This window comes from Styela clava, chromosome 1 (assembly GCF_964204865.1).
Source record: "Styela clava chromosome 1, kaStyClav1.hap1.2, whole genome shotgun sequence".
Classification (NCBI taxonomy): Eukaryota; Metazoa; Chordata; class Ascidiacea; order Stolidobranchia; family Styelidae; genus Styela; species Styela clava.
This window is the reverse complement of record NC_135250.1, coordinates 1,034,138-1,052,965: the sequence shown is the minus strand read 5'-3', so window position 1 is coordinate 1,052,965 and position 18,828 is coordinate 1,034,138. Positions and strand designations below refer to the sequence as shown.

Here is an 18,828-nt window from a genome sequence, read left to right as displayed (position 1 = left end):
AGAAATTAGCTGAAAACCAGTAGGGTAGAATAGTGTTTACAATAAACTTGATCAATTCACGCTGAGGAATAAACAATGGGTAAATATCTTTCTCAAGTCTGCTGAGATAATTTGATTAATACAACATGTCGTAAAGTTTTTTTCGTTTGTTTTAGGGATTGTTATCGTTGGGTTGGTGACACCTTTATTAAGTCTGCTGTGGGAAAATGGATTAAAACAACATGTTGTGAAGTTTTGTTCTTCATTTATTTTAGGGAATTTCTTCGGTGAGTTGCTGGTTTAAACAGAAAATATGCACGATGAGTATATTATTATTAGATGAGCCTTTATCGAATTTCGCTTGAATCCCTTTTCCAATTAATCGTAGAAAAATTATTAAACACCATGCTATGTATTAGATATTCTTTGTTAACTAATATACCTACCGCCTTTCATATTTAACTCACTCTTTAAATGTACATACAGCGAATTTTAATAAAATCCATTTTCCAATTAGTCGTAGAAAAATACATCGCAGTAAAATTAATAAACACCATGGTATATATCAGACATTTCTTCATTGAACTAAGAAAACTCTATACATACTTTACCTTACTCTTCAATTGCAAGGACTGCGTGTATCGCCAAACATGATTACACTGCATTCGTTGTTCTTTGTTACTCAAATAGAATATATGATATTTTCAGTTCGTCGACGTTTAATACGGGAGGTCAATGGGGCCACTCGGAAAATTACAACGCCTTCTAAGATTACTGGATTGAAGCAACATGATTTTCAAGTTACGCCTACTTTAGTGGAAGTTAATTTCTACGAAACTGGGGCCGACGAACGAGAATACAAACCCGAGAAATCATTTAGTCCACTTAAACATGCCCAGGGAGGAACAAATACTTCGCCAGACGAATTCTTCAAAGATCCGAATGTTAGAAGAGTCGCATTAATAGGGGGAGCTGGTTATGGTAAAACCGAGATGACGAAAAAATTTTCGAATGACATGATGGATGAAAAGATTCCAGGGCTAGAGGAAGTTGAAGTTATACAGCACATGAACTTTCGAGACGTTCATGGAAACGAGAAATTAACCCTGGGAAGTCTCCTGTTAGGAAACGTTAACATGGCTCCGAGTGACAGAACGAAAGATATTGAGTGGATCGCTAGGAATCCCAACAAATATATGCTAGTGCTGGATGGGGCAGATCAATACGAAAACATAAAAGATTTAGGAAAAAATCAAGGAACTAGTAATTATCGAGACAAAATGAATCCAACAGATATGCTGAATGGTTTATTGTCAGGGAATCTTCTTCCTGGAATCCGTGTTCTATATTCGTCTCGAGAACACGGAATACGAAGCTTTGATGGCAGTGTCCGCGCGGATAAAGTTATTGCTTTATCAGGCTTTTCATACGAATCGGTACAAATACTCGTCAAAAAGCTTGGGGGAGATGACGGCGATAAAATCTGGAATCATTTACAAGAGAAAGCACCGGCTTTGATTCCCATCTGTACGATACCGATGTTTTTAGTATTCACGGTTCTGGTGGTTTCCAGGCATAAAGAGAATCCACCTAAAACATTCAGTGAAATTCTTTTGCTGGTGTTACGCGATATGACAGTGTCCGAACACGTTCGTGCTAAGGAAGACATCCACAAAGTAATTGATGCTTTAAAGATAACATGTTTCCAGGCAACCAAAAAAGGTCAAGTCACTTTCACAAAAAAAGATTTACCCGGAGAAATAACAGTTGAAGATATACAAGATCTGATCATCATTTATCCAGGTACCAGTGGAATAAATCAGAAGCTTGTTGAAGGAAACTATAAGTATATATTATGCCACCAGAGCATTCAAGAAGCCCTGGCCAGTTTGGAAGTGATCGATATGACAATCGAGGAATTCCGAAAGTTCCTGAACGTTCTTCATACTGCACACTGGTCCATGGTTAGAAGAATAACAAGTGGAATCATTTTGAACGATAATACTCGCACATTAGTCAAGGGAAACGACCCATCAGTCAGTTTATTAAGAACAGGTATTCAATCTTTCATTCCAAAAAAAAAAATTGCGCGAACAAATTTCAATAACACATCGATGCATTGTATTAGATATCAAAAACATGAAAATTCAAGAACAATATTATTTATTTGCAGATTTCAAAATATTATCGTCCGGTGCTGAAAAAAATACATCTCAAAGGACAGTCACACATATTTACCAGGGTCCGGTTAATATTGGTAAAGTTATGAGTTTTTAGAATTCGAAGGTAATTGGACGACTAAGTTATTTACCATGTATTTTATTTAATACCAGAAAAGAAGAAGCATATTGTTGCAGCACAATATGTAGAGTCTGGTGCATCAGTAAGCGGCCCATACAAAGATGTTAGCTTTACAGGTAGGAGGTTTGAGCTCTGCTTGTTACCTTAACAGATGAATATAAATATATTTTAATCTTTACCAGCAATTGCGGGAACACCAACACCTTTACAAGATGCCACACCTGAACAAGCAAAAAAAGATAATACAGGTGAAGTCAAATAACAAATGAACAAAATAATCAATTGTTTTGACGAATCTCGCTCAAGTGTTTATGTTTTTATAGCATTGGCAGATTTTCTTACATTGAAGCAAGACCCTCTAAAGAAGAGTTTTCAAGAACAGTTCCGAAACCCAGAACTTGAGCAACCAGATCTTCTTGAACTTTTGCATTCTTTGCATCAATGCGGTGACAGCGCAAAAGAAATCGTAGCTGATTCGCCAATGGAATCGATCAACTTAAATAAACTGCAACTCTCGGCTGCGGACTTCCACGTCGTTTTCGGTGCGACTCAGTTTTTCAAAAAGGTCAAATCTCTTCGTCTTGGGACGATGAACGAAGAACAACTCAGTGATTTGAAAGGCTTTTTAGCTGAATCTCGGATTGCGGTGATTGAATTTTTGTGATTGGTACTTATGTCGAGTTAGATCTCTGAATTAGTTTCATCCCAAAGTATTGAGACTGCCGTATTGAAATTGCCAAATACTAAATTACCAGTTATTTTTGTATTCATCCGTTGTAAAATCTTATTAAGTATGTCTATATTTGAGACATAGTTCGAATATTGCCGCTTGCTTCATTAAAAAAATGTTTCGAGGTTGAAGAAACTTGATTGATAGTATTTCATTTTTTAATTCATTTAACATGACCTATCTCGCACACTCTTTTTCCGTACAGCTTTGTATTAGCCATCGACCAATAATGCTATTTTTATTGATACGACATTGTGAAAATATTTTACTACATAGTATATTTTGAGAAAATTTCGCCATTTTTATGGATACGAAATAATCCCGTTATATTCCATGGGCCATATCGACAGAAAGTAAGAACATTTCTGATAAATGTGGCATGAGCTACTTTGGGTTACTCCGGCGAAGACTGCTTCACGGCAAACACAAACTTATAAATCAAATAAGACCTGAAGTAATTCGTTCGTTTCTAAACTCAACAAATTAAATAATCCTTAACAGGTGAACATTACAACCATCAAACAAACGATCACTGACAGTGGCATCTTCTTAAATCTTCTGAAGGTGCTTGCCAAATACAAGAAAAAAATGCATTTTAATGCCGTTCAACTGAACACTTTGAATGAAATTCATATCCCGGATTTGGAGTGCGTTTTTCAAAACTTTGACACAACGGTAGGTGTCCATATAATATAACAAAACTTGTTGAATAAATAACTTGAATCGTGAATCTTTACGCTCGAATACTCTGCCATCTATTGTTTATATCGGAGGTTCTAAAAGTGGGTTCTGCAGACCCCTAAGAGGTCCGGGAATTAGTCTTAAGGGTAACGTGAAAGACTAGATACTCTAATAATTGAATTCATAAGTCTTTAATGGCATTCACTTTTAAAAAAAACTTTGCATTCAGTGAGTGTATGTATTTATGGCTAGATAATTCATCGTGGTCATCATTTTCATAACCAAATAATACAAGGTCCATAGTTCTGAATATTTTAAATAAACTCATGCGCTGCAAGAAGACATAGTTTTTAAAAGAATCTGCTTTTATTTGTCCTTTTGCTTCCAAAATATGACGGATTTGACATATCTTCGTCACTGAGCATTTGAAGACCTCTTGGAACCGCTAATGACTTAGATACATTCTTAACCAAACAATAAATATGAAGATCTTGTTAGTCTGCAATTTTTACCTTTCGAAAATATCATAGTTAAATATGATTGTTATTTGTCATCAGATAAATGCGAACTACGTCAAATTGTTGGACAAAAAGGATAGCGAATTACTCGAACTTCTGCAGAAGGTTTATATATTCAGAAATAGCTTTGAATGCAGAATTATGGAGTTAGGAACTCTCAATATCCAACACATCGATGTTCTGAAGAGTCTTCTCGAAGACACAAACGTTGCGGTAATGCAGTCGATTCAATATTAGATTATATATAAGTAATAATAAACATCATTCCAGTTTCAGAAGCACTTTGCCATCTCTAACAAATATCTTAGTGCTAGAGTGTATATTTTAGTTAATGTCGATATCAATGGGCAGTTTCTAAGTATTTGGCAGATTTCATATAGATAAACAGGAAATATGTGAACAGAAAACATAAGTATAAAGCTCTGAATTTGTATGCTTAGTGTATTCATAGAGGTTCACCCCATAGCCAAACGCAAAATGCTTAAAACGTAGTCCGGCGTTGGGAATTAATTAATTCTGTTTTCGGACAAAATTATTCAAAATTTCTGCAAGTAGGCGTTGTATGTTATTGCCGGAACCTGAAACCCGGATTACCAGCCTCGTCATGAGGTATTGATTTGTCTAAGGCCACGGTTTAAATATAATATGGCCTGACGTATTTCCGTTCCAGATATTCATTCAAAATTTATTTCCATTTGTGAAGACGTCTGAAACTTCGGGTTATTATCAGAATTAAGAATCAGCATGTAATTAGGTTTTACCATACGTCCCGTTTTTGGCGGGACAGTCCCACTTTTCCACGTCTTGTCCCGGCCGGACAGTTTAAAGTCCCACTCTGGCGTTCATTCAGTCATTATAATACTGTACACAAAGGGTTCCCAAAGTTTATTGACCGCGGGCCAAAATTTAAGCAAACGGATATTCGCGGACTAGAGAAGGGGCGCGGCGGTACGGTTTGAGCGCGCCTTAAGAATATTATAAAAATTAAGCAATACAAAGAGCTGCTAGCTTGATTTTAGATTCACCTAGCATCGCAATTTGTCATGTAATCAAATTAATAATTATAATAGTTGGTGATACCTGAGAAATAACAAGAACAAATATCAACGACGAATTTGCAACAGATAGTGACTAATGAAGTTTCTTGTACATCTGCAATACGACTATATGGATACTTATGGCTTGTTTCGTTACACAAAAACCATTCCAATGTAAATAAATATAAATCAACGACATATCCACATAATTAAGTTGTGTATTTTTGTATATAGCAGATATATAAAATAGGCTACGTGTAACTAGGGTTGGTTCGAAATAAGGTGTTCAGAACGTGGCTCGTATTTGGTACATTCTATCCGCAATAACGCATTCAAGTAATTATCTGTCTGTCTGGATCGAAGTTCTGATTTGTTGAGGTTCATAATTCTGCGTGTGCATAAGATATTTACCCGTTGTTAGAAAGACTGATGCCGGAAAATTTACTTTTTATATCCGGAGAAATGACTTTCAAAACTTGCAGCATACATTCGCGGGAAAATTTCCCTCCAACAAACAGGCGATACTTTTTAGCGATGTTGTGGGCTACAATATAACTGTCCAATAACGTGGTCTGTGTTATTGCAACACATAGAAGGCTAAACTTTGTCGTCTTCTCATCCAGATAAGAATTCATCGACTCACCGTGGATAGTAAAGAAGCGAATCAGATATTCATCGATCTTCACAAATACGGTGACAGAGTTCAGTATGATGAAATAAAGGAGATTGTTCTCCGCGTTGACGACCCTGATATCACTGCCTCGGTGTTGAGCCGTTGCTCAAAACTTCAGTATTTGTTATATCATTCGCCTCGGGAATCGTTTGTTAGAAACCTTCAATCTTTGACAAACTCAATGAAGATATCAAACATCAAAGTGAATATCATGTTAAATTTCTATTTCTTTGCACTCACGGACATTTGCACTCGTACATTTCTAGTATAGTTAGTTCCACTGGTACTTAAAGTGGGCGTGATCGTAACCTAACAATGTTTGCATATGTCATCCCTGACGCCAATCGGAATAGGTCATTCAAATATTAAAATTACGTCTAACCACGTCACAATGTCAATGCAAATGATTGCCGAAATACCGTATATACAATATTCCATAGGCTCGCGTTATCTTTTGTTTCGCCGCACAAATCCCTGAGTACAAAAATTCAGAACATTGGAAAGTTTTTATCAAATAATATTGTATATTTAATTTTGTATATAGCACTGTGGATTTTGGCTGTTAGCTTTTATTCAAGGACATGGTAACGATGAAAGTTGTATTCAAATATGCACTGTATCGCTTTCCGGTATTCCCGCTCCCTAAATTACAAGTGCATCTGAGGTAATCAATTCAACACATTATAATTATTGCGGCGATTCAGAGGCGCATGCAGTAACACCCGTTTCTTTCTGGGAAATTTCCATGTAGCGACTTCTAAAACAATAGCCGCGAATACGCCAATCGTTAAAAGAGCCGACTTTTCAGCTAAAGGCTAATTTTTTTCATGACCAGTAACAACGTCTAAACGCCAGTTCATACTGAATTCATGTAAGACGAGCTCGAGGTTGTGTCGATTTAACCGAGCCTATTTATTTGACATTACTTGAACAACAAAATCATCCTTCATAATGAAGATTAGTAAATGGAGACAATGTATTATGCTTGATGATAAAAAAGAAACGGCCACATACGCCGATAGGCTTTCAACACGGCGATAAAGGGTAATTTGAAGTTTAATGTGGTGGTGGGTTTATAGGCGGAAATGTGTATAGTTAGCCCACTAGTATACGAGTATATTTGCTGTCCACCAATATAACATACTACCAGTGGTTACACTAAAATTAGCCGTGTGAAAATTGCGAGCGTCATGACTTTTCCGGTTTCTTGAAAGTTTCCAAGGTGAGCGTTCATGTTTGTGTCTGTTGTCCAGAGCGAAAATGTAAAACACGTTGTATTTCATCCAATCATTGACATGATGTAATTAGTAGAAGTGAGTTGAGCTCTATTCTACACCAATCGTAAACGGGTAGGCAACCGTTTGTTGCTCGCGGGCCAAAATTAAGGGTTGCAAGTCATTGGCGGGCCGCACATATTTTTAAAATATTAAAAACCGAACGGATGGCTGATGAATCACAGTTCACACAGATCAAAAGTTAATTTTAACAGCGCGCCAAGACTTCCCAACTCGTAAACTCGACTTTTGAAGAAAAAATTTACAAATGACTTTTGATGTGACACCTTTTGTTGCAACACTCTTTTCTAGAGGGGGTACTGGATGAAGCCACGATTAAAACATTTCATTAATGGGAATCACTAATCCGATTTCTCAGCTTGTTCTTTCAAATGTTCATTTTCGAAAATAATTGTTCGCATGCATATGTACTTCAAAAAGTGAAATTTTTGCATGATTTGTTAAGTTTGGATAGAGTTTTCTATGAAGAAGATATTTTTATTATGAACATCAAGTAGTTATACATATCTCGAATAGGATATAGATTTATTTTCTCATTGCATCTCAAAAAAATCCATTTGGAATATTTTCTGCGCCATTGAACCCTTTGCACCTAGCATCAACCTTTCTTCGTTTTGTTGCTATTTGTCTAATTATAATTAAATTATAGACTTATCAAACGAGTAATTGTGAATTTTATACTTGTTAGGTTATACTATAATTTAGTCGACACGTGTCTCACAATAAATTCTGTTAGGTAAAAAGTATAATCGTCAAAACAGCCGTTTTGTTACTATAATTCAGTGAATCGTCGCGGACTGGATGATATTACTTCCTTAGGTTGCTACCTCCTGATTTAAAACAATAAGTTCTTGTCAAGCGCTTTGTTCTGGAAATAACTTTGAAACGCCCGATAAAAAAGTGTGGCATTGTTTATCACCCAATGCAGGACCCGACTATGTTTAAAATTTCAAGTAAATCAAAACAAGTGTGATAACATTGCTACAATAAAATTCATAGGTCGTCTGGGGTCTTCTTCTGAAATAAAACACGGAAGCTTTCCACTGAATTCGTGGTTCAATCTGACTCTTCGCTTGACGAAAAATATTTAGTAGATAAAACTGTAGTATAATACTCGCCCATTCTTATTTTTAATGTAATAAGCTAATTACAGTGATAGGAAATTCAGGAGGAGCGTTTTGCCTCTGATATTCCCTATCCGAAGGCAGTTAACAGTCAAATATAATTACAGCAGTAAACTATAAAAGACCAAGGATGTCCAATTCCCATCTGCACGCCGTATTTCCTTGTCCAATGAATACTGGAATGCTTTTTTATCAAGTTATTAAAGGGATTAGCCCAAGTGATTGAATGGTCTTGCTGCACACTAACAAAAATATATTTCTGTAACGTTTTGTCTGACCAAGGTCAGACTTCTTCAGACATACATAGTTCAACTATAACAAGAAAGGCAGTGCATGCATATTTAAACAATCAGTGTAAAACAGAGTATTATGCAGAGTATTCTATTACGCATGTGCGGCATGTACCCCGTTTAATAAGTATAAAATAAATCAGATAGGTATGTGTGTGTGGTAACAGGGGTAATGGCGGGGTATACAAAACTGTTCGTACAAAGGAGTTTGTGAGACAAAACAACATCTATAAATAGAGACACGATATGAAATACACTGCATGTTAACAAAATAATAAAATTAAGTATTTGGACGTAAATAAAACACCCTTGAGTGATGATACCACATACTATAAATAGGGGGTATAGTCAAGTTTCACAGGTAAGCGTAAAGTAATTGATGTAAGTTTCGAATTTGGAAATTATCACAATAACACTGTTAACACATTCTAGAAATTACTCTATATAAAAAATGCATGCTCAGCGTAATTACGCTTCCGTGAGTTCTCGGTTATGAAAGTTGAATCTCCTATAAGCTATGACTCAGTGGTTCTTAAACTTTTTCGAGCGCGACCCAAATCTGAGTTTTATGAATACTCGCGACCCAATCCTAAATAACGCAAAATGTGTTTTCAATGTTAGTACAGTTTGACTCAAATACAGACAACTATCAGGGGCGGACACCCGGGGGGGGGGGGGCGAGGGGGGGCGGTCGCCCCCCCAATAATTTCGTAAAAAAATTTAATACATGTTGTTTCCGCCTTACAAAATTATCATTTCCGAAAAGTGCGAGAGTCAAGCGCAATTAAACGGTTGATAGTTACCGATATTATAACTGTTTTCTTACAATAATGTGGACCAGAGCGCCTTGGAGCACCTCACATTTTTGTAAAACATGCACGCCCACACGGGTAATACTCCGTCTTCAAACGCACCGCCGATCACGCGCCACGGTTTTGCACAACTAATTCATTTTTGTACAATTTAATATGATTTTCTCATTGTGTTATTGTTGGCACTTGCGAGAGAAGTGAAAGAGGCAAACTGTGTTTCATTACAACAATTAATTATTATCGCTAAAAAATTAACTAGATCTAAAGTTGTTAAGTACAATTTTCACCGCTGGACGTATCTTTTCACGTTCTGGATTTCGTGCAAGGCCCAACATAATTTGCGGGCAAAGATCAAAGCATTTACTATGTCGAATGTTAAGAAGCGGCAATATAAAATACTAAAATTAAAACTGTAAACAATCAACAAAGTTTTGTTGAGGCCCGCGACAGTCTAACAACGCTTTTCTAGGCATCGAAAATTGCAAAATTTCGTGTGCCTGCGGTACAAATTATGTTTGCTTGACTTTTAAAAACATTTCGTCACTAAAATCGAAACACGGTCAATTGTGAGCGGGATTTGCCTTTTTACCCATTACTTTTAAATTGACGTCGAAAATTTTCGTGTTAACAAACAAAGCTGGGAACGCGACTTTTCCCCGGTTTGTGATGATATATAAGATAATTAAAGTATAATCGATCACTTTTTGTATTTATTTTATGTATTTTTATTGTACTGAAATAACTTCTACTACGTGAGAATTGACAGAAAATTTACGGATTTTTCGAAAGGTTTTATCTTTAAAAATAATCGGAGTGACAACATTGCGATTGAGCGGAGCCAGTGTGACAAGTACATCTCAAATTTATCGAATTCGCAAAATAGCAAAAATACGGATCAAAACAATATATAAACGGGCAGTTTACCACACATTTTTATGTCCGCGGATTGCCGTTGTGTTTTAGAGTGGCTCTTGTTTTGTCGACTCAGCCGCAGTTTAAATTGAAGACACTTAAATTAATAAATCAAGACATTTTGAATTTGCCCGTATCGGTCTTTGATTGATTACTTTGCACAAGGGAAAAATCATTTTTCGTTGATAAAGTTGGCTCTTTTAACAAGTGGCGTAATCGCGGCGACTGTTCCGCGTGGATTTCGAGGCGGTGAATTTGTATTTTTGATTTACTAGTATACTTTATAATTATTTTCATTGTATTAATTAAAATGGTACTATATGGGATTTTATATCAGATATCGATAACGAGTTCGGAAGATTGCAAAAATTTGTATCAAAATTAAATACATCAGGCAGCTTATCTCATATTTTTATGTCCACATATCGCCGTATTTTTTGACGTAAGAAGTCGCACGTTGCACACTATTAAATTAATATATAAGAACATTTTAGAATCTCGTGGCTGTCATGGATCAAAAGAAAAATCATTATACGCTTAAATAGGCGGCTCTTTTAACGAGCGCGTAATCGCGGTGCTTGTTGCAGACGGCAATGGGAAGTTCCGACTTTTACCCCCCCCCCCCCCAAGGCTTTTTTTTAAATCCTGGCTGCGCGCCTGAACTTGTGCCTGTTTATTTTCGTATTAAATTATAAATAAAAACCCTACAAAGTCATTGCGTGAATACTGAATGGTATTTCGAGTTCAAATGATGATTTAATAAATCGGCAATAATGGCAATTCTACTACTCAAATGATAATTCCTTGGTAAAATTTAGGAAAAAAATTCGCACAATAGCTTGTTACCTTGTTTTGCATTTCTAATTTTACGAAACGGCGTTAGTGCGCTTTATGCAGAACTAGGAATTGAAACAATAACCTAATACGACTCCTCAAATTTGGTATTTTCTGTTTGTTAGCAAGAGCAGTGGGCTAATTCTCGCGGAATTCAAGAAATTGGTTCAGTAACGCGCAAGTTCCGTGTCCGAGCAAAGCAGCCTAGGTACTCGATATATGAGTAGCGAAATGACATGCTAATACTTAGAGAATGACATCGACAGGTTATTGTGACGTGACGATACACGGCGGGGTGTTTTTCGGTAGGCGATCCAAGTTCGCCCCCCCAAAATTATGGATAGTGTCCGCCCCTGACAACTATTTATTAGAAACAGTCCATTGACTCAGTGAGATTGATGAAACTGAAATTTCCTTATCATTATATCTTCAATACACAGCTCTATTTTACTTAACGCAATACGCAAGTTGTCACGGGTATCGAGGCGATTGCGAGCTTAGTTTTGATAACCGTCAGTGCCAAATATCCTTGCTCGCACAAGTGCCTTGTCGCGAATTGTAGCAGAAAAGGCGTCCGCTGTCGGCGCAAACACGACATCCTAGCTGGCCTTCGGTATCTCTCGCAATTTACAACTTTTTACTCATCAAATGTGCACACACTGCTTCGCTTGCGGTAAATGGTGCCTCGAGATGAAGTTTTCTCTAGATATTGAATAATCTAATGTCGAGAAGCGAGCTTTTTCATTGCGTCGTCTATTACAATTTACACCCATTTTTGGTTATTTTAATCCACTAAGACGACATTCCACGCGGTCAACACAACGACAAGCGACGTGCATGGTTACCGATACCATAAAAATAATACACGTGACTGGCAAATCAGAATTGTGATGTAACAATGAGCTCAAGACAGTTCTTTCCGTGAATGACATTTTATATTTCATTATTTTTAAATACCAGAGTTTAGAAGCTAAATTGAAACATTGGGAAAGCTGAAAATTCTTCCTTCTCCTCTTAGATTGCCCTTGCATTGACGACCTTGTCGCGACCCATTTTTAAACCTTCCGCGACCCATACTTTAAGAACCACTGGGCTATGTGGTTCATATTCATTTTGAGCTCTGCAAAATGATACCGAAGCGATAGATATCGTGAGCGAATAGGACTTTTCGACTGTACGCCATTTCGGGATATTTTTTTGTATAATTTGGCAGTGTGATATGAAACAACGGGTTGGCGTGATATTTTGTCCCAGATGACCGCCAAGAATGACATATGAAACATTTTACGACACTCCAGCTGTTGGTACTTGTTAACCTTTCTAACAGATATACTATATGTAGTCAGGATTCAGGCTTCTTGTTGTGTAAAGTTACAAAACCAGCAATATTAATATTATAAATAAATCTGAACCAGAATTTTTGTTTATCGCAGGAGATTTCAAACAATGATGTTATTTTTTTAGATGAGCCACATGGATATCGGGTCTTATGATGTGGTGAGTTATTTTGTAAATAATATTCCGTCCAAATGAAAGGATAAAGTACACTCATACACTATTACGCATTATTTCAGTATGAATTCTTTACCAGACGTCGTTTGGTGAATATTTTGCTCGTCCCATTTCTACTCATCGTCGACCATTGATTAATACGTGATCAACGGGAACCATGTCGCTCTCGATTGTTTTATAAATAAGCTAGTTATTTCCCGATATTAATTCTTACGCAACGGCAAACATCGTAGTTTATTTTTATATTACGTTCAGGCACAACTGTTAGTTTACATCGGCGAAGATGATAAAAACAGCTATTAACAACCCAGCTATTAATTTCATTCCTATTTTTATCTTTTGCGTAGAATTTGATTTTCCAAATCATAATTTCTAATTTACGGTCCCAATTTTAATCGAACAATTATATCATTACTGACCTCGGGATGCGATATCTATGAAGCTGATAGACTTTTTTATACTTTTAATTTTAAATTGTGTCCGTGTTACTTTTGTATTGAATATTAACAATTGAAACCTCCGCAAATTGGTCTTCGTAACTTAGCTTTGAGAACAGCGTTTAAATATTCTACAAACTGACCGAAAAGCCAGTTTTTGTCCAAAAAAGCATGGAAATTCCAAAGCTGACTATTTCGAACAATCAATCGCGTAGTTAGGATAAAAATAAAAGAGTCAATTTAAAATACGAGCATATTCCTCTTCTGTCAATGCCTGGAACCAATATCTATCTCATATTCATCAAAATCATACAATATAATGTTCACACAGTCAAAATATTTTATTCGCATTTGAGTGTTTCGCAGATTCACGATTTTAAACTTGCATCAATTTGCAAAAAAACTTTTTTTTTGTTATCAGCCTTAGTAAACAAACTGGTTGTATGTAGATACGTTTTAGATTAGCAATATCGTAAAGTTAAAATTATTTCAAATTTATATGGAGTGGAGATTGTGAAATAAATACGAGTGAATTCAGAATATGAGTAAATTCTTTTTGTATCACAACTAAGCAATTTGACTTGATATCTACCGTAAATTAATTAAAATTATACAACGAAATGTCCACCGCAGATAAAACATTGAATTTGCGTTAAGTACCCGATAGATTCATGTTTTGGAATTTGCTTTCATTTAATTGGTTTAAAATATAAATTTATATCATTAAATTCAACCAATGAAAATTACTTTTAAGATATTCCAGGTAAGTCATTTTATTTAAAATATGCAGATTAGGATTATAGTAAATATATCGCAGATATACACACGATTTAAAATTCTGGTTTATAATGTGATTTTCATTTAACAAATAGATTCGACATTAAAATTCATGGTGATTCAAGAGTCTTGCTGCACACTAACACAAAGTTAGTGTGCAGCAAGACTCTTGAATCACTTTGGATGGTAATCTTTACTCTTGCTACAGCATCCTTGCATTATATGCATGCGGATCCGCCGGCACAAAAACATAGAAGAAGGATAAGTAGTTAGTCTCGCAGAAACCAAATCATTAAAATTCGAATATTAAAATAACTTCCCAACTTCTAATCTGCTATATCAATAAAGTCTGCGGATCCAGGAGATAATGCTGTTTCATACCTCCTTCAGTAATGAGAAAGCATGTCAGCAAATGATTTGTTATTTATTTATATTGTGATTACTTTATATTAAACGAAAGTCTTAGCAAAGTATAGCACTTGTATTATTAGGTCATCTTTGTAAAAAGTATGGAATAGCTCACAAAAAGTTGAAAATATTGGAGTTAATTTTTTTTTCTCAAAACATTCTTTATATTCAAGTAATAATGCAAGATATATTTTCACAAAATTGCTGTGTTTATCGAGTGATTATGGGTTTAATGTTGTACAAACGAAAATTCACACACCTAGTACACGTTGTAAATAAATGGAACATTTCACAATCTAGTTCTGATACAATTCATTTCCTTATTTAACTTTTTTTTTATATATTTTGAGTTCATAGGCTGAAGTATATACCATGTATATTTTTGTCTATCAATTATAAGCTCCCGCAAAGCACCCTTTCCATTCTGTTTCCTACTTCCTTCACTCAATTCAACTAGAGAGAAAGAAATGTATAAATATATCAACACGTGCCTTTGCCGATAGACTGTCGTCCCGTTCTACTTGAGTCCTGATTTCATAGCATTTCAAGTTACTCAAGAGTCCTGCTGCACACGAACATATTTCTGTAACATATTGTTTGACCAAGGTCAGACTTCCTCAGGCATACCTAGTTCAACTATAACGAGAAAAGCAGTTGCACGCATAAAAATATCATACATTTATCAAAATTATACAATGAAATGTCTGCCATAGATGAAACATTGAATTTTCGTTCTAGTATCCGAGAGTTTCACGAGTAGGAATTTACCTTAAGTTCAATAGGTTTAAAAGTAGAAGTTTATGTTATCAAAATTCAACCGATGAAAATTACTTTTCAGGGATTCCATGGCTCGATAAGTCAATTCTTTAAGATACAGATCAGGATTATAGTAAATATATAGCAGATATCCACACGATTCAAAATTTTGTTTTATGATGTGGTTTTTATTACACAATAGATTCGATATTCATAATATTAAAATTGAAATTATTTCCAAACTTCCATCACAATCGTTATACTATTTTAATAAAGTCTGCGGATCCGGTAGCTAATGCTGTTTCATATCTGCATCAGACATGAGAAAGCATGTCAGCAAATAAATTGTTATTATAGTGATTGAAAGCCTTAGCAAAAAAGGTTCAGCATATGCCTCATAGGCCTGTATTATTAGGTCATCTCTGTAAAAGTATGAATTAATTAGCTGATAAAATTTATAAAAATTGTAATAATTCATTTTTTCTTCAAGATATTTTATATTTAACAATAATGCAAGATAATTTTTCACAAAACTGCTCTGTGTGCCGAGTGATTATGGGTTGCAATTTTGTGCAAACGGAAATTATCACACCTAGTACTCGTTGCAAATAAATTGAACTTTCCACAGTCTGGTTCTGATAATATTCATTTCATATTTTAATTTTTCCACTGACGGAAAATAAGCTTAAATATATAATATGGATATTTTTGTCTATTAATTATCAGCTCACGCAAAGCTCCCTCTTACTTCCATTCTGTTTCCTACTTCCTTCACTCAATTCAACTAGTGAGAAATATATGTGCAAATATATCAACACCTGCCTTCACCGATAGACTGTCGTATCGTTCTACTGGAGTTCTGACAGCAGCCAGAGTCGTCAAAATAATCTAAGGCAGGGTGGTCCAAACCCAGGCCCGCGGGCCACATGTGGCCGCCGCTCCATTATCTGTGGCCCGCGCCGCATTGGCGGGAGGGTAAAAAAAACGCATTTGGTGTTGTTTCGTCATAAAAAAAAAAATTCGTGAGTTTTTTTGTGGTTTTTGCATGTTTTAGCTTGATAAATGACAAATATTGAAAAGCGTTTGTTTTGTATTGCACTGTTTACTTATTCTTAACACTATTTTGGCCCGCGAACAATACAAAAATAATAGTGTGGCCCGCGAGGTCGACAACCTTGGACCACCCTGATAAAGCCTACTATTCCTACGCATCATTCGAACATTAATAAATAGGTTTCAATTAAACTTTACCACAGTTGTCACGTGAAGAATCGGTTGTAGTGTGTGATTGCCTACCTCACGTCACTGATGAGTTAAAAATAGTGTACGACGTGGAACATGCAGAAATCAAGATGCTTCAAACAAAACTGAACTCTCTGCCTCCGACGGTAATTATTGAGTATTCACGTAAAATTTCCTCTGTGGAACCACAAATACAAATTTTATTGTCGAGGGCTGTCCGGCATTTTAATTAAATTATTTTATCGATGATTATCTTCAATAATGGCCAGTCTAGTGATGAACTGGTATCACAACAAGCACAGACGAGAACTATGTTCATCAGGGCGATATCAAGCTGCGACTGAATAATTTCCCAGATGTTCTGTAAAAAGCAGTGTCACATAGTTATGCAATTTAATATAATTATATGAAATATTTACAAGTCTGTGTTTTTGCATAAATAATGATTAAGTGTTCTAATCATGTAAATGTCACAAACCTGTTGTACTGGAGACTAAAGATACCCGATTTTCAGACTCGTTTAGTTCAATAGTTTTTGAATTTAACCTGGTCTATGTTTTACTGATTATATCATAAATATTGTGGTTTCTTTTGTTTACCAGAATCTGCAAATTGTACTCTTTGATGACCACACAAGAAAGTGGATAGGATTTTCCCAGAAACATCGTACGTGAAACATCTGTTTGCTGCTGCTCATAAACTGACGTTTCATTGAATTGGCAAATTTATTTTGAAAGTGAATTTCTGTGAGACTGGTACCTCAGAACAGAGTCTATCTGACTGGCATCAAATTTGACGATACACTTTATTTTAAATTCTTTGTGCATGGATAATATTATCTGATATTTTATTTGTAATTTTATATATATATATGATATTTGTGGTATTCTTTGAAATGTTATTTTAACACTAAAAAACAGTAATTAGCGTTCTGAGAATCTCAATATTTTCTTGTATGATTAAAATCTTATTACAATAAATTAATTTTTTATTTCTTCTTTATACGATTCATGTACTATATCATTCATTTATTAACCTATGGTAATCTATTAGAAATAAATTCTGATTAAGATTGTGAGTTATTGTTTGAGAGATTTCTAGGAAAAGTTTAGCTCGCAGGTTTCAATGTAATTGTGCATTGGCCTTGACTCGTGAAATCTCCTGGGTTTTGTATGGCTACTGGCGAGCAGTTTCCCTTTAATAAACTGCAACGAATGACGTTGGATACCCCGTGGGTCATTTGGAAATTCCAACAATGTGTTTACTTCCAGAAATATTACGTGACTAAAAGCAGCAACAATGGTGTTAAACAACGTCTATAACGAATTCATATTTCAAATATATTGAAAGTTTTTTGTGGCATGGTATAAAGGTAGAACGAGAATATCGGTTGGAAACCGAAGACTTATCGATCGATAGTTAGGGGATCCCCCAAAACAGAAACTGCAGTTTCGATTCATCCGCTCTTGTAACTTGCGCACTGCGCATCGCACACACACACTCGGCGGGTTTCAAAATTCTCTCGCTTTACAAAAATCTAGATCACTATATCAATAATTGATTGATAACTCGCTAATTATACGACATAATACACCCAAAATCAATAGGCTTCTGGTCCGAGATAAGATGAATGCACATGCAAAATTTGGAGCAGATTCAACCTCGCATTCGCGAGATATCGCGGTCATCTAACAGACACACAGACATACACACAGACAAATACCTATCAATATACTTACCGATCTTAAGATCGATAAGTAATAAAGTAATAACCAATTTTCAAATATATTGAGGCATGGTGCAAAAGCAGATTAAACTGTTAACCGTCCTTCAAGGTTATTGTTTCCTAAAGAAATTACTTACACCGTTATTCAAAAGAAGTTCTTGCTAAATCCACTCGGTTTTTCTCGTAATTCACTATTACATATACTATATGATGCTCATGTTCTCGAGAGTCGGGTAACGTTGAAAGTATAGGTGTTGTTGCATATAGGTGTTGTAGGCATATAATTTCGATCCAAGGCAAAATAAAATTATTCAATATTCCAGTTATTTAAAACTAAATTTTGAAACTGATGAACAACTGAGTTTTTCCAATTTTTTCTCTATAAGATGTAAATTTACCGAATATTATTAGCTGGGGTAGAAGAAGATATTTATAATAAAAATGTCTAATTCATTCCGATTGATGCTTACATGTATATTAATTTGTAGAAGATTGTCTGATCGTGGTAGCTTGATTAAATACCTACGCCATGAGGGTTATAGTAGTTCAAATAATAGGGCTGGGAATTGCAGTAAAAACACTTAAACCGATAATCCGGTAAAAATATTTGGTTGACCGCCTCGTAAAGTTTGACGTATTAAGTTACAATTTACGCTTGTTACGTCACGATGATTCCAAATCAATTTTTACTCAATAAGTGTTCGAACCCCCTTGGCACTCATAATTTCGTTAGGGTGAACACTGATTGACAATAAAGCCGAGATGGATAATTTGAGATATTGAT

General features: G+C 35.5%; 1 protein-coding gene across 3 annotated transcripts; it reads left to right on the top strand.

The window, feature by feature from the left end:
• On the top strand, positions 1 to 17,335 carry LOC120341846 (uncharacterized). Of its 3 annotated transcripts, XM_078115771.1 has the most exons (13): positions 1 to 79; positions 156 to 266; positions 688 to 2,034; positions 2,153 to 2,236; positions 2,313 to 2,396; positions 2,463 to 2,528; positions 2,604 to 2,926; positions 3,512 to 3,685; positions 4,249 to 4,422; positions 5,870 to 6,121; positions 12,651 to 12,683; positions 16,333 to 16,464; positions 16,921 to 17,335. In XM_078115771.1, exons 1-13 carry the CDS (start codon positions 76 to 78, stop codon positions 16,990 to 16,992), a joined length of 2,856 nt encoding a protein of 951 aa, XP_077971897.1. In that variant the 5' UTR covers positions 1 to 75; the 3' UTR covers positions 16,993 to 17,335. The 3 variants fall into 3 exon arrangements, with proteins under 3 accessions (XP_077971897.1, XP_077971898.1, XP_077971899.1); XM_078115772.1 differs by lacking the exon at positions 4,249 to 4,422; XM_078115773.1 differs by lacking the exons at positions 5,870 to 6,121; positions 12,651 to 12,683.
• The last annotated feature ends 1,493 nt before the right edge of the window (positions 17,336 to 18,828 follow it).

Bases quoted from the DNA above. Each gene is read 5' to 3' on its own strand.
- LOC120341846 (XM_078115771.1), top strand. The intron at 267-687 runs GTGAGTTGCTGG...TGATATTTTCAG, and splicing joins TATTTTAGGGAATTTCTTCG to TTCGTCGACGTTTAATACGG. The intron at 16,465-16,920 runs GTAATTATTGAG...TTTGTTTACCAG, and splicing joins TGAACTCTCTGCCTCCGACG to AATCTGCAAATTGTACTCTT.